Source organism: Lactuca sativa, chromosome 1, assembly GCF_002870075.4.
Source record: "Lactuca sativa cultivar Salinas chromosome 1, Lsat_Salinas_v11, whole genome shotgun sequence".
In the NCBI taxonomy this organism is placed as follows: Eukaryota; Viridiplantae; Streptophyta; class Magnoliopsida; order Asterales; family Asteraceae; genus Lactuca; species Lactuca sativa.
The window spans coordinates 119,878,358-119,900,163 of NC_056623.2; the positions used below are offsets into that span (position 1 = coordinate 119,878,358).

The following is a 21,806-nucleotide window of genomic DNA, read 5'->3' on the forward strand; positions in this document are numbered from 1 at the left end:
GTTTATTCAGTATTGGAACATCTATAGCAGTTATATCCATTTTATTAAGTTATTTAGTAATTCCTTTTAGTTATCACCTTGTTCTAGCCGATCTCAGTATCAGTGTTTTTTTATGGATTGCTATTTCAAGCATTGCTCCTGTCGGCCTTCTTATGTCAGGATATGGCTCAAATAATAAATATTCTTTTTAGGTGGTCTACGAGCTGCTGCTCAATCAATTAGTTACGAAATACCATTAACTCTATGTGTGTTATCAATATCTTTATGTGTGATTCGTTAAGACATAAATTGCCCCTACTTCTTTTCTTTCTAGGAAAGAAGTGTCATGATTTGAATATCTATTTTCGTTTTTTATTCATTATTTGGGGGTTGATGAAGAAAACCAGATAGTTATATGAGTGAAAGAAATGACTTATCAATTTGCAATAAAATATTGAATCTCATTTCCTATGTACAAGAGTTAAGAAAAGTAAACATAAGTATTAGAGACTGTTTACCCCAAGATTAATTGATTAGTGATCATAACTTGACGCGGGTTCAAAAGATCAACTTTATGGGGTTTTTACTATCTATTACCATATGTATTACCCTAAAGTAGATTGATAAAAATGAGTGGATAGCTAGGAACACTAAGGTACACAAAGGATTCGTAATAGAGATTATGTAAGTCTATTTTTCTCTGGATAAAAAGAATTCTAATTGGGGCTTTAAATTGGTAGAAATGATCAAGGAGTACTTCCCACGATTCCGATCCAGAGTATACTTCTATTCACCGATTAAGTAAATAACTATCAAGAACGAAGTAATCCTTTAACTTTGTTTAACGTCCCCCTTTTTGAGAAAGGAGAATAGGAACGAAAAAACTCGAAAGACTTAATGGAATTACACTAGAAAAAAATATTTTTTTTCTTTCTCTATATAGAGATGGAATGCTTGTCATAATTCGTGAACTAATGCAACGTCTAATTTGATTTCGTAATTAAAAACGTTAGGTTGAAATATCTATGGATATTGCTACAAGAAACATTTTATTCAAGGATTAAGTTATTACTCAACAAAGAAGAATTTAAATTATTAAAAGATAAGATGAATTCAGAAGCACTTTATTATAAATATAGCAAACAGAATTCCAGTGTCTAATGGGGACCTTACAATGGATTTGATTTTCTCTCTATATATCCAACAAACATATCAAGAAAAATAATAATGGACGGGTCCTTAGATTTATTTGTGACCTTTGAGGAGCCGTATGAGATGAAAATCTCATGGACGACTCTGGAATAGGGATGGGAACAGTGATGTTATCATCCACTATGATTATCTAACAGTTCAAGTACAGTTGATATAGTTGAAGCGCAGTCAAAATATGGTTTTTGGGGATGGAATTTGTGGCGTCAACCTATAGGCTTTCTAGTTTTTCTAATTTCTTCCCTAGCCGAGTGTGAACGATTACCCTTTGATTTACCAGAAGCAGAAGAAGAATTAGTAGCAGGTTATCAAACCGAATATTCCGGTATAAAATTTGGTTTATTTTACGTTGCTTCATATTTAAATCTACTAGTTTCTTCATTATTTGTAACAGTTCTTTACTTGGGGGGTTGGAATCTTTCTATTCCGTACATATTTCTTCCCGAGGTTTTTGAAATTACTAAAAGGGGTAGAGTCTTTGGAACAATAATTGGTATCTTTATTACATTAGCTAAAACTTATTTGTTCTTGTTCATTCCTATCGCAACAAGATGGACTTTACCGAGACTGAGAATGGACCAATTATTAAATCTTGGATGGAAATTTCTTTTACCTATTTCTCTAGGTAATCTATTATTAACAACTTGTTCCCAACTTATTTCACTGTAAAAATACTTCTATATTCATATTCACGACTTGTCTCAAACAAGAGAAAGAAACAAGTATCCTATTTTTTTATAGATATTCACGATATGTTCCCTATGGTAACTGAGTTCATGAATTATGGCCAACAAACAGTACGAGCCGCAAGGTATATTGGTCAAGGTTTCATGATTACCTTATCACACGCGAATCCTTTACCTGTAACTATTCAATACCCCTACGAAAAATTGATCACATCCGAGCGTTTCCGCGGACGAATCCACTTTGAATTTGATAAATGCATTGCTTGTGAAGTATGTGTTCGTGTATGTCCTATAGATTTGCCCGTTGTTGATTGGAAATTGGAAACTGATATTAGAAAGAAACGATTGCTTAATTACAGTATTGATTTCGGAATATGTATATTTTGTGGTAATTGCGTTGAGTATTGTCCAACAAATTGTTTATCAATGACTGAAGAATATGAACTTTCTACTTATGATCGTCACGAATTGAATTATAATCAAATTGCTTTGGGTCGTTTACCAATGTCAGTAATTGATGATTACACAATTCGAACAATTTTCAATTTGCCTGAAATAAAAACTTAAGAACTCATTTTGATCTAAAAGAATGAAGGTTTTTATTTGGTGAATAATTACAATTATATTGATTAGGGGGCGAGAATCCTGTTTTAATTTATATTAAAAATCTATTTCTATAGTCTATATTGAGGATTTGCAAATATATAGATTCAAATTACTCTTTGGAGAGATTAAGCCAATAACTATATCTCCATCAATCCATATCCATGAAAATGGAATTTTTTTATAAGAACTATTATAAAAAAGTAAAGTTACTTCTTTTTTCCTGACCGGGTCAATAAAGTTATGAAAGATTTTGATTTATTTATCTCTGATTTTATATATAATGGATTTACCTGGACTAATACATGATTTTCTTTTAGTCTTTCTGGGATTGGGTCTTATATTAGCGGGTCTGGGAGTCGTATTACTTCCCAATCCTATTTATTCTGCCTTTTCGTTGGGATTGGTTTTTGTTTGTATATCTTTATTCTATATTCTATCAAACTCCCATTTTGTAGCTGCTGCGCAGCTCCTTATTTACGTAGGAGCCATAAATGTTTTAATAATTTTTGCTGTGATGTTTATAAATGGTTCAGAATATTCCAAAGATTTCCATCTTTGGACCGTTGGAGATGGAATAACTTCGGTGGTATGTACAAGTCTTTTTGTTTCACTAATTACTACTATTCCAGATACGTCATGGTACGAAATTATTTGGACTACAAAAGCAAACCAGATTATAGAACAAGATTTGATAAGTAATAGTCAACAAATTGGGATTCATTTATCAACATATTTTTTTCTTCCGTTTGAATTTATTTCAATAATTCTTTTAGTTGCGTTAATCGGCGCAATTGCTGTAGCTCGTCAATAATAACTCTTTAGAACTAGGAAAAACCTTGTTATGAGCTATCACATGCATTTCCTTTTTTCTATTTTTGTATATAAAATACAAATTGTTTCTTAGTAGTAGTTTGATCTATTCCCAATATAATATATTCCTTTATTCCATTACTCGTTATATTCTAGTCAATCCAATTGGTTAAATTGTTGTTCATATTGAAATGAATCGAGATTGATAAGGAGTTGGTTAATGATGCTCGAACATGTACTTGTTTTGAGTGCCTATTTATTTTCTGTCGGTCTATATGGATTGATTACAAGTCGAAATATGGTTAGGGCTCTTATGTGTCTTGAACTTATATTAAATGCGGTTAATCTCAATTTTGTAACATTTTCGGATTTTTTTTGATAGTCGTCAATTAAAAGGAGCCATTTTCTCCATTTTTGTTATAGCTATTGCAGCTGCTGAAGCTGCTACTGGACTCGCTATTGTTTCATCAATTTATCGTAACAGAAAATCAACTCGTATAAATCAATCAAATTTGTTGAATAAGTAATATTATCATATAAATTAGAATTTTCATAAATTAATAATTAATTCAAATTAGCATGTCTGCCACGTAAGGTATCTTCATGTTATCACAAATATACAAAATCAAAGTATTTTGGCGCTGTCAATCCAGAAGTAGATTAATAAAAAAACTCGGGGAACTCATCGATTCATCTAGTATTTAAATATATAATTCATTTATCAATTTAATAGATTGAAACCTTCTCACGTTCAAAAATGGATAGATCCAATGTCACATTCAGTAAAGATTTATGATACATGTATCGGGTGTACGCAATGTGTCTGACCCTGTCCCACGGATGTATTAGAAATGATACCTTGGGATGGATGTAAAGCCAAACAAATAGCTTCCGCTCCAAGAACAGAGGATTGTGTCGGTTGTAAGAGATGTGAATCCGCCTGCCCAACAGATTTCTTGAGTGTTCGAGTTTATTTATGGCATGAAACAACCCGCAGCATGGGTATAGCTTATTAATACGTTACATAAAACCCTACTTGAGCCCATTTTTTTTTACCGCCAAAACCTGTGCTCAAAAATATCTTATTTTTGGGCATAGGTTTTTCTGGTCCAAGTGTATCTTGTCTTTACCACGAACAAATTTCCTTGGTTAACAATAATTGTAGTTTTACCAATATTTGCGGGTTCCTTTATTTTATTTCTTCCACATAAAGGAAATAGGGTCATTAGGTGGTATACTATATGTATATGCATGTTAGAACTTCTTCTAACAACCTATGCATTCTGTTATCATTTTCAATTGGACGATCCATTAATCCAACTAGTAGAGGATTATAAATGGATCAATTTTTTTGATTTCCGTTGGAAATTAGGAATAGATGGACTGTCTATAGGACCCGTTTTATTAACAGGATTTATCACTACTTTAGCTACTTTAGCAGCCTGGCCTGTTACTCGGGATTCCCGATTATTCCATTTCTTGATGTTAGCAATGTACAGTGGTCAAATAGGATCATTTTCTTCTCGGGACCTTTTACTTTTTTTCATCATGTGAGAATTAGAATTAATTCCGGTTTATCTACTTCTATCCATGTGGGGAGGAAAGAAACGTCTCTACTCAGCCACAAAATTTATTTTATACACGGCGGGAGGTTCCATTTTTCTCTTAATGGGAGTTCTGGTTTCGTTTTATCTGGTTCTAATGAACCAACATTAAATTTTGAAACATCAGTGAATCAATCGTATCCTGTGGCTTTGGAAATAATATTCTATATTGGATTTTTTATTGCTTTTGCTGTCAAATTACCGATTCTACCCCTACATACATGGTTACCAGATACCCACGGAGAGGCACATTACAGTACTTGTATGCTTCTAGCCGGAATTTTATTAAAAATGGGAGCGTATGGATTGATTCGGATTAATATGGAATTATTACCACACGCTCATTCTATATTTTCTCCTTGGTTGATGATAGTAGGTACAATACAAATAATCTATGCAGCTTCAACATCTCCCGGCCAACGCAATTTAAAAAAAAGAATAGCCTATTCCTCCGTATCTCATATGGGTTTCATACTTATAGGAATTGCTTCTATAACCGATACGGGACTCAATGGAGCTATTTTACAAATAATCTCTCATGGGTTTATTGGTGCTGCACTTTTTTTCTTGGCAGGAACGAGTTATGATAGAATACGTCTTGTTTATCTCGACCAAATGGGCGGAGTAGCTATCCCCATGCCAAAAATATTTACGATGTTCAGTAGTTTTTCCATGGCTTCGCTTGCGTTACCGGGTATGAGTGGTTTTGTTGCAGAAGTTATAGTCTTTTTAGGAATAATTACCAGCCAAAAATATATTTTAATGCCTAAAATTGCCATCACTTTTGTAATGGCAATTGGAATGATATTAACTCCTATTTATTCATTATCTATGTTACGCCAGATTTTCTATGGATATAAGTTATTTAATACTCCAAACGCTTATGTTTTTGATTCTGGACCGCGCGAGTTATTTGTTTCGATCTCCATTTTTCTACCTGTAATAGGTATTGGTAAGTATCCGGATTTTGTTCTTTCACTATCAGTTGACAAGGTTGAAGGTATTCTATCTAATTATTTTTTATAGATAGTTTTCTTAAAGAAAAAAACTCCTATGATTTTTAAGAGTTGGTTGACTAATGAAAAGAAAAAAGAAGAAGGATTTTTATTCTCTTAAATCTTAAATTTTTATTCTCTTCAATCTTAAATAAAGTAAAAACAAAATATGAATTTGAATTTTCACCCAATATACTTGGTCTTTGCGAGAACCGTGTGAATCACTACACTACTTGACTTGATTCACACGGTTGTCGCCGGTTGACACAAGGTGTTTTATATACACCGTATTCCGTTTGTATTCGTAAGAACTTTTCTGGAATTTAACTAGTGGTTAACGTAAATGAACCATAACTATGTAGCCCTATTCCTAATAGATTTACCCCAAAATAGCATATCCAAATTATAAGAAAGCCTAGAGTCGCCACAATTGCGGAATTTGCCCCCTGAAAATTTTTATTTGTTCGAATATGCAAATAAATTTCGAATACGATCCAAGTAATAAAGGCCCAAGTTTCCTTTGGATCCCAACTCCAATATGATCCCCATGCTTCATTAGCCCATACTGCTCCTGAAAGAATACCTATGGTTAAAAATATAAATCCTAGGCTAATCATGCGATAACTCCAATAATCTAATTGTTGAATCAATTGGGCCTTGTAACAATTCTTAGCAGACAAAAAGTAATTTTTTTTAAAAATATTGTTTCTTTCATTCTTGTATTGGATTTCACCAAATGAAAAAGACACATTTAATTTTAAGAAATTATTACTTTTATAACTATAAAAAAATCTTTCTAAATGTAATGACTAGAAGTGCTACTGATAATAAGGATCCACAAAGAAGAGCCGCATAGCTCAATATTATCATACTTACATGCATTATTAACCACTCCGATTGTAGAGCAGGTACTAATATTGTGGGTTTACGTATTTCAGTTAAAAGACCCGAAGTAGCAAAGCCCTGGGTAAAAATAGTACTTGAGGCAGTTATTTCGGTTAAATAATTTTTTCTTATTTTGAAATAAGGGACTATATCAATAAGGGAGAAACTCCATGAAAGAAAAATTAATGATTCATATAAATCACTTAGTGGGAAATGGCCCGAATAAATCCAACGAGTGATTAATAATCCTGTTAGACATAAAAAAGTAACTATCATCCCCTTTTCTGACGAATCATATGGTTTTATGATTTCATTGCCCAATAAGGTTATCAAATGAATTATAATTACAATTGAAACAATTGAAAAGGAAATATGAGTGAATATATGCTCTAAAGTTGAAAATATCATAAAAATGAAAAAAAAAAGGGAGGGAATCCCCTAAATTAATATTAATTAAGAATTAGAAATCGGGAATTTAATTTATTTTTATTATAGGATCTATTGGATATCTTTTAGAATATGTCATGCCGCTACTCGGACTCAAACCGAGATGCTCTAGCACTGCTTCCTAAGAGCAGCGTGTCTACCGATTTCACCATAGCGGCTTACTCGAACTAATAATAGCCTATTTATATTCAATCGTCGATATTGAACAAGTCAATTCAATCAAACAAGTTTTTTAGTCAACACTCAAATTGATAAAAAAAAAATGAGTTCAAAAGTCAATTTGAAGGTTCATTAGTTTCATTTATTAGGGTGTCCGTTTATTTATCTTATCTTAGGGCTTTGACATAGTTTATCCTATTCTAAAATCCAACTTTTGTAAGTAGATTATTCTCTCGATAGAATAAAAAAACTGTTTTCATTTTTTACTTTTATTGATACTTCATTATTTCTCGTTTATCTGATTTCATAAATTTCAAACAAAAAATAAATTTTCTCAATGAATCCAAAATAGGTTATTTTGGATTACTTCAAATTGACACATTATTTGTACATTGACAGATTAGTTATACATAATATCTCAACAATGGAGTTCTTTTATTAATTGGGCTCAAAATTAGAGATATATGGTAAATCCATTTCATATAGTAATTACTAAAAATTATAAAAAATTATAAATTAAGAAGTCATAAAGTTATCCAAAATTTTTTACCATGTAATCTATTAGTTTCAACAATCCATTAATTTGAACTAAAAATATTATATCTGCCCTTCCCGAGAAAGAGAAAAATTGTTCATTATTGTAAAGGTCGATGGGGAAAATAAGACTCCCCACCATAAAAATATTAGTGAAAATATACTAAAAAGAAATAAAAAATCTTGTACTGGTCTATTTCTTATTGATTAGAATAGGGACTGCCCATTGTTAATTTCATATTCAAAAAGTATTGAGCCAAATTTGTGAGTCAAATCCATTCCGATTATTCCAATATTTTAGGACTTATTTGTTTGTCGTACAAAAAAACTTTTGGAATTCCCAGTAGAAAGAGATTTCCCTAATGACAAAGCTTTTAACGCCGCCCAATATCCTTTCCTTTTCCAAATATTTTTACGAATACGCTTTTTTGATATAGAAGTACGTTTTTTTGGAACTGCCATTTGAAAATCATTGTTATAGTTGGATGTGAAAGACATCTATTATTCAAAACAAATTATTATTTCTTATTCATTATCTATTTTTTCTATAAATAATATTCTCTTCATAAAAAAGAAATATAGATATGTAAAAGATCCGTTAAATTGGATAAAAAATTACTCGAAATAATAAAATTTTGATTCCATACAAGATTTGTCAAACCAAAAATTTTTGGTTTGGAACTCTTAGTTCTCCTCTCAAATTTATATCTTTAGAATCTGCTAGGTCATAGAAATGAAACTTAATGATTTAATAAAAATAAAGAAAGAACCTAAAAGACCTTGATTTTCGTCATTCTAAACTTTATTTACAACTATTTAGCCGGGCCAGGCCCAAAAGGCACTTCGAACAAAATAAAAGCAAGAAGGTCTTCTTTATTTATCTTTCTATTTGGATCTTTCGAACATCTAAATGGAATTGCTAATTATATAATAACGATAAAGAATGTGAAAGAAATACTTTCGTTAATCCTTACTTGATGTGTAATGTAACATAGTAATTATCTTTTTCAATTGGGAGAGATGGTTGAGTGGACGAAAGCGACGGATTGCTAATCCGTTGTACGAGTTATTCGTACCGAGGGTTCGAATCCCTCTCTTTCCGTTTCCGTTGATGACTTTCGATTTTTTTTCTTTCAAATTTCACAAACCCCTTTTAAATTAAATGATTTTTTTACTAGTTAAACGTATGGAATATGAATATATAAAATAAAATCTTAAGAAAATTGTAAATCAAGCAAGAAAAACGAAAATTTTATTTTATTCTTCACGTCCAGGATTACGTCCTGGATCATTGGATAGGAATCCAAAGATGAAGAGAGAAACAAAGAATATTACTACTGTGTAAACGAAAAGTTTGAGAGTAAGCATTACACAACCTCCAAGATCATTTTTTGAAAAAGAAAAACGAGAAAAGATAATAGATCCTCCATTTTTATATCACATATCCTATTTTGACACCAAGAAATGAATTCTAGAAATAGAAAAGAATGTTCAGAAATTCAACTGAAGTTTAAATTTGTAATAAGAGTCTTTGATTATCACAAATCACTTTCATACCCACAATTAGATATTCTAAGGGACCCTAACATAACAAGGTCTTTCGCCGGAAAAAGGATTAGAATCGGGAAATGGGGCGAGCCAAATTTATTGCGGCTAGCCAAGAATTTCAATGTTTGAATTGAAGGTTCATACTCCCAGACTTATTTGATCTTATGAATTGTTATAATTTTTCTCGAATAAATCATGAATTTTCTAGGATAGTATTCAAGATCTTATCGAAAACTTACAGCAGCTTGCCAAACAAAGGCTAAAAGAAAAAAGAACAGGGGTGTGACTGGCATAACATCTACGATTGGATTCAAAAAAGCATAGGCTTCGGGCAATTTGGCGAAGAAAAGACTACTCGGATAAAGGGCAGAATTAAGACAGATCAAACTAAAGATATTAAGCATAACAGACATTTTGTTCGTCGAGATAATTGCATTTTGATTGAGTTATTTATATAAGGAAAAATGAAGAAAGTAAGGTAGACAAAAAACTCCTTCTTTTTCCGCTCAATCAAAAATCCTCCAATTCTCAAAGGAGAATAGAAGAAATCATACTTTCATACAATATCTTAATTGAATTGTATGTAATGATCAATAAATTCAGTTGAATTCTAGATATACACATGTCAAAATCCTAGCACGAATCTATAATATATTCTATAAAGAAGAATAAAGAAGAAAGATTTTCTATAGATAGTTGGGTTGGAATTGACGAACACTTAATACCAGTATTATTCTTTATTAGTATTAGTGTCCAATAACAATATAAATGGGGCGTAGCCAAGTGGTAAGGCAACGGGTTTTGGTCCCGCTATTCGGAGGTTCGAATCCTTCCGTCCCAGAGCATATCCATTGTATCCGAATACATCTTTTTTGTTCAACAAGGTTCTGTTTCAAGGTCTAATATTGGATAGAATCTTATTCTTCTTTCTTTTTTGATTTTTAATGATTCTTTTCGGAATCATATCTCAGTTTTTCACAAAATGAACTAAATCGAGTTCAAATGACATGCAAATGTAACTGACTCCTTTTGTGATCCAGATAAAGATAAGATGGGGCATAGATCACAGTTGCAGAAAGATTACTTAACCTCAGGTTAAACAAAATATGAAAATACATATAAAACGAGGAAGTGCTTAGCCTATGGGTATGTATTGTTATCCTATTTCAGTGACAATAGTCTTTCTATTTTTGTGAAAAATAATTTGCATCCCTAAAATATTCAAATTTAAATATTTAACAATGATATTTCTTTTTATTGTTCGATCTTTTTAGCTTATTTGCTTTAAATCATTGACAATTCTATTCGAAAAGAAACATAATTTCTTATTTTTTATGATAATCAAATGTAGGCTTTACTGTAAAAGTAAAACTTGACTCAAATAATGATGTCGAAGTAGGAAACTTTTTCAATTATCAAGATTTGTAATGATTCCTTATGGGTTGAATCTTTGAGAAGTTGGAAATGGGTCAGTCTATCTTATTGATTGAGTCACTTGAACATGCAGAGTCAAATAGAATTTATTTATTCGTGTTATTTCTGTTAGTTATGTTATTTCTATATTTAGATTTCTGGATATTTCTGTTAGATATTTTTTTTGAGATATAGATTTATAGAAAAAATTTCCGTTCATACAAAAAAGCCCGGGTCTTGCTAAGATTTCTTAATAAAAAATATTTATTATCTATGTAGCTAGGAAAAAAAAATATAAATTACTATATCTCTGTACCGACTGAACCAATGATTATTCATGATTCCATAATTGAATCAATTCCATACTGGTTCCAAATTAGAGGAATGTTATGGTAAAAACTTCGTTTAAAACGATGTGGTAGAAAGCAACGTGCGACTTGAAGGACACGATCCGGTGTGGATTTTTATTCTTACATCCACCATTTTCTTTTATATAGGAATGAAGGTGCTCTTGGCTCGACGTCGTTTGTTCTATTCTACTAGAACCCTTCTTTTTTATTGGGTTGTAATGTAAATAGTTCATGATGGAGCTCGAGTAGAAAGTATGGATTAATTTCTCAGGGGCAACGATCTAGGGTTAATGCCAATCAATAAATTGGAACAACTTCGTAAGTATATCTTCGATATCGATATAGAAATTGAAAGGATCTGATTCGAGCAAATTTTCAATTCAAAAAAATTGTTGGAACCGCAAAACGTTTTCGATCCACAGTGTATCGCGCACGAATCAACCGTCGGTATGATTCTAGAAAGAAATCACAAAAGGGGTATGTTGCTACCATTTTGAAAGGATTCAGAAGCACCGAAGTAATGTCTAAACCCAATGATTTAAAACAAAGATAAAGGATCCCAAAACAAGGAAACACCACTTCAATTGTCTCACAGATCCGAATAAAGAATCCAAATAGATTTTCAACGAGACAAAAGGGGGGTTAAAGACCACTCAATAAAAAAATATCTTAATTTTATTTAATATATTTGATAATTATTGAACTTGAGTTATGAGTACAAATGATTTTTTAGTTTTCAGTAATTAAGTTAAATAAAAATGACTATAAGTTAAATTATAGGCTAATTTATTTTACGGATTCCTTTACTATTTATTATAATTTTATCCATAGACAAAACTTCAAATCATTTTTTCTCGAGCCGTACGTGGAGAAAACTTCCTATACGGTTCTAGGGGGGGTTCTTTTTCATCTACATCTATCCCGATGAGCCGTCTATCGAGTCGTTGCAGTTGATGTTCGATCCCGAAGAGAAGGAAGAGATCTTTGGAAAGTGGGTTTTTATGATCCGATCAAGAATCAAACTTATTTAAACGTTCCCACTATTCTCTATTTCCTTGAAAAAGGCGCTCAGCCTACAGGAACTGTTCAAGATATTTTAAAAAAGGCAGAGGTTTTTAAGGAACTTTGCCCTAATCAAACGAAATTCAATTAAATTAAGGAATTAAATTAAGGAAATAAAAACTAAGGGTAGGATAGTGATTTCTATATAATTTTGGATATCTTTTCTATACTATGTTTTTTTATTTCCTTCTTTTCTTGCTCTATTAGTATCTATTTATCATTTCTTTTATAGAATCTTTTTATAACGAAAACCTACCCGCTCTATAGCCTCTACTTATAGATTTATTCTATTATCTTACTATATTTATATATTATTAAATACTCTAATAGACTCTAATTAATACATCATTCATCATTGAATATACAATTCAAATAATTTTCTTACAGAAATCCTACTATATTAGATTCGTATTTTTTCAAATAAAAGATCAGAAAGTAAAACTACTAAAAAATCGCAATGAAAAGCGTCCATTGTCTAATGGATAGGACAAAGGTCTTCTAAACCTTTGGTATAGGTTCAAATCCTATTGGACGCAATTTTTTTCCAGATATTTTTTTAGATTTAGATATCAAAAAATAAATTTTGAATGATTTGACTCCGAAACGCTTGAGTACCCTTTTTATTTTATTTAAAAAAGTATTGAAAAGGGTGATCAATTTGTTTAGGCTGCTTGTTCCTGAAGTATAAAACATTCCCTCTGTTCCTTAATAGCTTCTTTCAAAATGGCTTCTGCTTCCTCGGTGAATGTCTTGGTAGAAGATATTATTTCTTGAAACAGCGGTTTATTGGTTTTTAAGTAAGTACGTAACTCAACAAGAAATTTCCTTACCTGTCCAATTTCTAATGAATCAAGATAACCATTTGTTCCGGTATAAATAGTCAGTACCTGTTCTTCTACCCCGAGAGGGGCGAATTGGGATTGTTTAAGCAATTCACGTAAGCGTTGACCTCTTGCCAATTGATTCTGAGTAGCTTTATCGAGATCAGAAGCAAATTGTGCAAAAGCTTCTAATTTTGCAAATTGTGCCAGTTCCAATTTTAATTTACCGGCTACTTGTTTCATAGCTTTAATTTGAGCTGCAGACCCCACTCTGGAAATAGAGATCCCCACATTAATAGCGGGTCGGATTCCAACATTGAATAGATCAGCAGATAAGAATATTTGTCCATCAGTAATCGAAATGACATTAGTAGGAATATAAGCCGAAACATCTCCCGATTGGGTATCCACTATTGGTAAAGCGGTCATACTTACTTCACCTAAAAGAGAACTTAATTTAGCAGCTTTTTCCAAAAGGCGTGAATGTAAATAAAAAACATCCCCTGGATAAGCTTCGCGCCCAGGCGGTCTTCGTAATAGAAGAGACATTTGGCGATAAGCTTGGGCTTGTTTAGAGGGATCATCATAAATGATTGAAGTGTGTCGTTCACGGTACATAAAATATTCAGCCAGAGCTGCTCCTATATAAGGAGCGAGGTATTGTAATGTAGCAGGGGAATCCGCCGTTTTGGCTACCACAATGGTATATTCCATCGCGCCCCTTTCCTGGAAATTAGTCACTACCTGAGCCACAGAAGATGCTTTTTGACCAATATCTACATAAACGCATATTACATTTTTGCCTTGTTGATTTAGAATTGTATCTGTTGCTACTGTTGTTTTACCGATCTGCCTGTCCCCAATAATTAATTCGCGCTGACCACGTCCTATCGGAATCATTGAATCAATAGCAATAAGCCCTGTTTGAAGAGGCTCATATACAGAACGTCGAGAAATAATCCCTGGAGCGGGCGATTCAATTAACCTATATTCAGAAGATGAAATTTCACCTCTACCATCAATAGGTTTAGCCAGCGCGTTTATAACACGACCCAAATAGGCCTCACTCACTGGTATCTGAGCAATTCTTCCTGTTGCTTTTACAGAACTCCCTTCTTGTATCAGCAAACCATCACCCATTAATACAACACCAACATTAGTTGATTCCAAATTAAGAGCAATGCCTATTGTACCCTCTTCAAATTCTACTAATTCACCCGCCATTACTTCATCAAGACCATGAATACGAGCAATGCCATCACCTACTTGAAGTACGGTACCGATATTTACAATCTTTACTTCTCTATTATATTGCTCAATACGTTCACGGATAATATTACTAATTACGTCGGCTTGAATGGTTACCATGAGTATTTCTTAATTCTTTTTTTGGAAAAAAAAATAAATCAAAAATAATGCCTAAAGTAGAAGGACTAATCCGTTATTTCTTTCATCGCCCCCAATATGCCAATATTGGCACTGATAGTACGTAAATGTAACTCGTTGTTTAAACAACTATTCAGAGTTCCTAGAGCTCCTTGTAAGGCTTGTTGGAAAACCCGTTGTCGGACTTGATTACTCGCTTTTTATTGTTCAAAATTTATAGTTTCATTTTTGTAATTTTCTAGTTGTTAAGAGCTATTGGGACCTAGTGATCCATTAGTATTGCTAGTAAGGTCAAAGTAATCAAATGCGAGATGGGCCAACGTGTCCTTCGCATTCCCGACAACCTAAAATAACTCACAAAAGTAGCAGGACTTCGTACTCCTCTTCTCCTCGTTTGCTAGGCTTATGAGTAATCAACGTAAACAGATTCAACGTAAACAGATTCAGGTTGTGAATCAATAGTAATCAAGGTTGTCTGGATTAAGTGAGTGATAACGGGCGACGCCTCTAAGGATCGTTCGTAATCTGTAGTTATAACTAGTCATGATTAATGCATGATTATAACGACTCACAACCCTTAATTAATCCAACACCACCCTAGTAATCAAGAAAGAGTAATCAATAATCATTCGTTGTAGTGGTATAGCAATTCGTAAACAAGTATATCTTGCATTATCGGAAAACATTGGGTTTTTCGAGGAAATCAACACCACTCGCTTGTAATTTGTATAACTATAATACAAAATGCCCTTTTATATACAAGTTTTGAAATCATTCATGCATCAACTTATGGATCTTCACACTTTGACAAACTATTGTCTTTTTAGAAAATATCGGATTTTCTGGGTTTTACAAATTACACAAATCATTTTTATCACAACATTACTTATGAACTCACCAACATTTCATATGTTGACGTTTTTCCAAAATAATTTGTATTCACAGGTAACAGGTAAGCGGAAGGGCAATATCAAGTAATGTTAGGATGTTATGTTTTTGAAAACTCTCAAACAATTTATGTTATGAATGTGTAATATTTAAAACAATATACTGGATGTAAACAATATCAGTTGTAATGTATTGATGCATTGTGATGCTTATGTTATGATTCATGTATATTCATTTGATGATATTCAATTTAAGTCACGCGAGCCCTCGGACGTTTCCGCCGTCTGGCTTCGGGGGTGTGACAAGATCAAAGCTTTTCATCCCCATAAAAGGCGAATTCCAAACGAAAATCTCTTTTTGAAACAAAATTTTAATTAAATACAGCAACTACCCCCAATAAACATCATACCAAAAAAAATATGTACATGTGTATATATATATATATATATATATATATATATATATATATATATATATATATATATATATATATATATATATATATATATATTCAAAAGAAAGAAACGTACCATTCCCATCAATAACACATAATCGCAATTTGAATGATGATCACATAATTGAAGAAATACACCAGATGATGCATCATATATATTTTTGAAAACACAATCCACGTTCTAAAGCCCTCCTAGAAAAACATGGCTCAAAACTTTGGAAGTATTAGAAACACTTATGAATCCTTTGCATCTACGAATATAAAAGTACATGAAAATAGATTTAAAACACATTTTATTATATATCAATTTAAAGAACAAAAATAGAAAAAAAAACATGCACTTTGCATTAAGCAATCCCATTATAAAAAAGCCACCACACGATATAAGATACCGATCAGAAGTTTAGTTGGTAGACAACAAAAAGGACAAATTTCCATTCATGGGCGAGCTTTTGTACTATGGATTTTGTCGTTCTTGGTGGTTTAATTAGCGGAAGTCGGTAACCTAATTTTGTAGATCAGGAAGTGTCGATCAACGTCAAATTGAAACCCATACATATAATTACTGTTGAGTAACAACTATTGAATCCGATGATGTGGCATAATGTATTTCACTGTGCATTTTCGAGTTGTACTTTGATAGGTTTGTCACACTATACATTTTTAAGTCTGTGAGAACACCACTATAAATAGTGTTGTAGTCTTATGTGCACGGAAGAAAGAGAGAGAGAGTTCTTAATCTTCCTATTTTAAACACTTTGATTACCTTCTAGACATGAATGATGCTTAAACAAATTTATTTACTTCACCTGTTCTTTCATAATTTTTTATTCATATTGATCATCTTAATTTCGCATTTGTCATCTATCTAGGAATCCTTCATGCGATATCAGAGTGAGTTCTTGATGGTTTAACAACTTTTTCAAAAAAATTTGTCCCAAAAATCCTTCAATTGTGTTTTGTTAATTGTGTCGGCTGTTACTTCTTCCTTCAAGTTAGTGTGTCGAATAGCTCTCCAGCGAAGTCTTCAGAATCTTTATTCAATCCTGAAGCCCTGCTTAACTAATATATGTAAAATAAATTACTAAACACGTCGAAACTGTTAATAATATAAAGAGCATGTGCAGAGTTTTTGATTTATTACCAACGCACTCCCAGAATTCCGCCACTTGAAGTAACCAAATGGCTGGAATTGATGAGATGGTCGACCCGCACCTCCAAGGCCATCCACAACACATGTGGTAGGCCATTCTTGCTAATGAACTTGAGCCCCTTAAGAACATAAGTTCCAGCGAATTTAGTCCTCTAATTAAAACGACCAACTGTTAACTGTTTCAGATCTTTAGACACCTGCCGGATCCGCGTTGACATATTGTTAACCACCGACGAACCAACAGTAGACCTCTTTTCCAACCCGTTAGCTAATAAATTCAGCTCCCGATCTTCCAACTCAGCTCCATCATCTCTTTTCACATTCAGAACACCCACCGAGTCCAAAGTGAGCTCAACATTGTCATAAATGTTCGACTTCACAGTGCTGCTGCTGCTTTCTACATCCTCCATGTTGGAGTGGAAATTTTGGTCATCGCGATGCTCTTCTACCATTTCCAGCAACTCTCCGGCTTTTCTCTTTCCTATATCCGGACCATCTTGTAGTAAATCCATCAGTTTCCCCATGACTCCAAGTTCTTGAGCCTCAACCAAATACTTTTGATCTCCAGAACAAAGTTCCACCAAAACTACAGCTGCATTCTCTTTGTTGTTCGGGGATCCATTCCCAATAACCTCAACTAAAACAGCCACAACGTCTACCTTACCTATTGCCAACTTCCCTTCTTCGTGGCTTGAGAGTATGGCTAGAATGGATAATGCTTCCTCCTTCAAAACACCCTGTGGCTCAATAACACTTTGTATCTACAAAAATGAACTTTTTTAGTATATATATATATATATATATATATATATATATATATATATATATATATATATATATATATATATATATATATATATATAAACCTCATGTTTCAAACACGAAAAGGTGACGGAATTGACTGTCACATTGGAAAGCGTTACACTGGTTATATCTACATCTACATATTCTAATAAAAGAATAATTTTATTCTCCTTTTGACATGTGTAATCATATTAAACATCATAATTAATGCAAACTTTCTTTTTCTTTTGTCATTTATTATCTTATTATGTTTCATAATAAATGCATACCACTTATCAAAATATTGATTCTTCATTTCGAATTTCAAATTTTTAATTTATCACTCTAATTACATTAAATTAACAACATTAGAATAAAATTTAAAATAAAATTAATACAAATTATAAAATGATATAATTTTATATATTTATTTAAATCAATGATTATAATTTTATATATAACTAAAAAACCTCTTAATTAATAATTTATTTAAAATAAGTTATTAATAATCTTAAATTTTAACTATTAAAGTTTAATTAATTTTATAACCTTGGTTCACACGGGTTATAAACTAATTGAATATATATGGTTTGAAAAATGATAACAAAATTTGTTGTTTATGTATATAAAAATATACCACAGAACCATTGTCAATCTCGGTGTTTGATTATAATTCATATGATCCTTGTGATTACTAACTATGCAACTTTTTAACCAATCAACCGTTTTGTAATTTCAGTTGCTAATTTTTCTCATATAATTGACTATTTTTTTTTTTTTAATTTGATCATGATTTTACATGATTATTTAATTTTCAATTAAAAAAAGTTTATGATTACTTATCATGCTGTATCATCCAAATAATTTTCATTTTGCATATGAAACTAAATTTTCTTCAAAATAATGGGTTGAAAAGACTTACTTGAATAATTAATGCAACCTCTATCCTATCAATGACCTTGTCCATCGTAGGGCGTTCTGTTATGTTGAGACTAATGCACTGATATGCAATTTCTTGAAAAGTATCAAAAGAACTACTATCAATTTCATCTCTTATATTCGGATCAATTATACTGTGTGGCTCTTTCTTATAGTATCGTCGGACCAAAGTCATGAGAAATTGTCTCTCATCATCTCCGGTCCTTACCTCTTGATAAACCAGCATTCCACTCAAGATTTCAAAAAGCACCACTCCAAACGAGTACACATCTGATTCTTTTCTGACTATACCACTTTCATGGTATGAAGGATCCAAGTAAAACTGGGTACCTGCAACCCTTGTGTAGAGTTGGGTATCTGGCTGATTTCTGGGACCCGATTTTGACAAGCCAAAATCGCAAACTTTTGCTACTAAATTGTCATCTAACAATATGTTAGAGCTCTTCACGTCTCTGTGTATTACTCTGTTGTGCTCTCCAAGACCTGAGTGAAGGTAACTTAGTCCTCTTGCAGCCCCAAGGCAAATCCTCAGGCGTTGTATCCATGTTATGCAACGCATCTTAGATGGGTTTTTGGAAATCATCTCAAGCTCGTTGCGGAACTCACGCTCTCCTTGGTGGCTATCCTTACCCAGGCGTTTGATAGCAACTTTGAGGTTATTCCAATGGTCAGACAATTGTCCTTTATAGACTGCACCAAATCCGCCACCTCCGATACATCTTTGCTGACTGAAGTTTTCGGTGGCTCGGTTAATCTCCTCCAGTGGAATTAGATAATTTTGAAGGTTTACTTCTGAAAAAGACATTGTGTTTTGATATTGGTGAAGATGTATGGATATGGTAGTTTCAGGTTGTCCAGACGGACAGGGCAGGGGCTGGGCTGGTTATGGTTGACGGTGGCGGAGAAGGAGAAAAAAGATGGGAGGAAACTAGAACCGACGACGGCGGCTCGCTTTTTGTATTGTCCAGAAGAAGATCAAAGCGATAGAGAGGATCAAGACAGCTGTATAATAGGAGGTGCGGTGGCAGATGAGGTCTCTACACGTTGTTTTTATTTAATTACATCTATATATTGACTAAGAAAAATATTCATAAATAAAAATCTGTGCATTGACAGATAGAACCACCCAACCGGCTTTTATTATTTTTTTTATGTTAAATTATCATTAGATCGACACATTAATCCAAACAAAGTAAATATATTGAATTACATTATAGTGCCGTTTCAAAAAAAAAAAAGACTTATTGCTCTTTATATTTAAATTATCATCACGTATACATTAAACTATTGTACACGTTGGGTATTGTAATTTTAAAATGTTTGTAGAAAGGTATACATTATTAAACTATTGTACAAGTATTGTAATTGTAAAAAGTTTGAGAAAGTGATTTCAATTATTATTATTATATGCCTCACACAATATAAAAAATTTAAGTTTGCTTTTGCTCACACTCAACTTCATTTGGATTTTGGTGTAAATATTTTTCCACAATTAACATGGGCATATTGTTCATTCTTCTTGGCACAAGGATGTGAATGGGTTTTTCAATAATGTATATTCGAAATTTTGTAACAAACTAATATGATTGTATATTTCCATATATTTGATCTATGTGTCCTTTCTAATAAATGCAACCTTAAATTTCCATGTGTCACGTTCTAATTCTCCAATTGACACTTGACATCTTTTTGTTCACCTCTATATTCCTTTTGGGAAAATGACTCTTGAGGGTAATTAACTTTTGCGTTTGTACTCATTTGGTTCATTTCCTTTTTTTTGTATTCAATATACCATCGAACTTGTTGTTTGTGTTTACCATAACCCTCTTGACCAGCTTTTGACCTGTGATAGCCGGTCAAAGGGTTATGGTGAACACAAACAAGAAGTTCGATGATATATTGAATACAGAAAAAAAGGAAAGGGACCAAATGAGAACAAATGTAACAGTTGGTTACCCTCCTGATTCATTTTCCCTTTACTCATTTACAGCAAACTTCATGTCATCTCCTACTGCTATTAATGACTTTATGAGATTTGTTCTTGCTTCTCTTTAAAACATAACCCATGAAAGAACATTATTCATACATGTACAACTTTGTAATACACTTGAATATTCATTAAGGGAATCTTGACTAAGCGTGCGGATTTCATGACTACATTTACATTTCCAATCAAATGATTTATCGTATCATGTATTCTAGACAGGTCTACAAACGAGTGGAATCACAAGTGCTGTGATTTTTGAGTTTATTTAGCTTTAAAATCGAATTCATGGGATAAGATACAACATCAATATGTACACTATCATAATGCTTTTGTAGACACGTCACCATAATATACTTTGAGGTAAACGCTTATGCTGATAAATATACCTCTCATACACAGTTATATCCTTTTGTTGTAACCACAGTAAGCATAGCATAGACCAAAGAAGGTTGCAATATTTGGCTATAATATATATGAAGAGAGTTTTAGAGGCATAACTTCGTTAAAACATGGTCTATGCTATGCTTACTGTGGTTAGCTGTCAACACCTCTCTACAAAAGGATATGACTATGTATGAGAGGTATGATTATCAACATAAACGTTTACCTCAAGGTATATTATGGTGATGCGTCTACAAAAGCATCATGATATTGTACATATTGATATTGTATCTTATCCCATGAATTCAATCTTAAAGCTAAATAAACTCAAAAATCACAGCACTTGTGATTCCACTCGTTTGTAGACTTGTCTAGAATCCATCATACGATAAATCATTTGATTGAAAATGTAAATGTAATCATGAATGCGCCTGTTTAGTCAAGATTCACCTAATAAATATTCAAGTGCATTACAAAGTTGTACATGTATGAATAATGTTCTTTCGTGGGTTATGTTTTGAAGAGAAGCAAGACTGAATCTCATAAAGTCATTAATATCAGTAGGAGATGACGTGTATTTGCTATAAATGAGTAAAGAGAAAATGAATCATGAGGGTAACCAACTGTTGCATTTGTTCTCATTTGGTCTCTTTCCTTTTTTTTGTACTCAATATACCATCGAACTTGTTGTTTGTGTTCACCATAACCCTTTGACCGGCTATCACAA

General features: G+C 32.5%; 2 protein-coding genes, 2 non-coding genes and 2 pseudogenes across 5 annotated transcripts; 4 read left to right on the plus strand and 2 right to left on the minus strand.

Annotated features, from left to right (window-relative positions):
• Positions 1–4,390, plus strand: part of LOC128126049 (uncharacterized) — a 6,386-nt pseudogene extending 1,996 nt beyond the window's left edge.
• Positions 3,626–5,920, plus strand: LOC128127782 (NAD(P)H-quinone oxidoreductase chain 4, chloroplastic-like; annotated as a pseudogene).
• A 3,008-nt stretch (positions 5,921–8,928) lies between these two features.
• Positions 8,929–9,016, plus strand: TRNAS-GCU (transfer RNA serine (anticodon GCU)). Its single transcript has one exon. It is a non-coding gene; the product is annotated as a tRNA-Ser (tRNA).
• A 3,735-nt stretch (positions 9,017–12,751) lies between these two features.
• TRNAR-UCU (transfer RNA arginine (anticodon UCU)) lies at positions 12,752–12,823 on the plus strand. The gene has a single exon. It is a non-coding gene; the product is annotated as a tRNA-Arg (tRNA).
• A 111-nt stretch (positions 12,824–12,934) lies between these two features.
• LOC122198206 (ATP synthase subunit alpha, chloroplastic) lies at positions 12,935–14,491 on the minus strand. Its single transcript, XM_042902384.2, has one exon. It carries the CDS (start codon positions 14,474–14,476, stop codon positions 12,950–12,952), a length of 1,527 nt encoding a protein of 508 aa, XP_042758318.2. The 5' UTR covers positions 14,477–14,491; the 3' UTR covers positions 12,935–12,949.
• Positions 14,492–16,026: 1,535 nt separating this feature from the next.
• LOC111884597 (probable receptor-like protein kinase At5g59700) lies at positions 16,027–19,927 on the minus strand. Of its 2 annotated transcripts, XR_006192131.2 has the most exons (3): positions 18,695–19,927; positions 16,981–17,750; positions 16,027–16,898 (listed from the first exon to the last, which is right to left on the minus strand). XR_006192131.2 is itself a non-coding variant. In XM_023880908.3 (2 exons), exons 1-2 carry the CDS (start codon positions 19,514–19,516, stop codon positions 17,142–17,144), a joined length of 1,431 nt encoding a protein of 476 aa, XP_023736676.1. In that variant the 5' UTR covers positions 19,517–19,927; the 3' UTR covers positions 16,909–17,141. The 2 variants fall into 2 exon arrangements, 1 of the variants encoding a protein (XP_023736676.1); XM_023880908.3 differs by lacking the exon at positions 16,027–16,898 and having other exon boundaries at positions 16,909–17,750.
• Between the last annotated feature and the right edge of the window lie 1,879 nt (positions 19,928–21,806).

Coding starts and splice junctions, on each gene's coding strand:
- LOC122198206 (XM_042902384.2), bottom strand. CDS start 14,476: ATGGTAACCATTCAAGCCGACGTAATTAGTAATATTATCCGTGAACGT.
- LOC111884597 (XM_023880908.3), bottom strand. CDS start 19,516: ATGTCTTTTTCAGAAGTAAACCTTCAAAATTATCTAATTCCACTGGAG. Junction 17,751..18,694: donor AGGTTGCATTAATTATTCAA/GTAAGTCTTTTC, acceptor TCATTTTTGTAG/ATACAAAGTGTTATTGAGCC.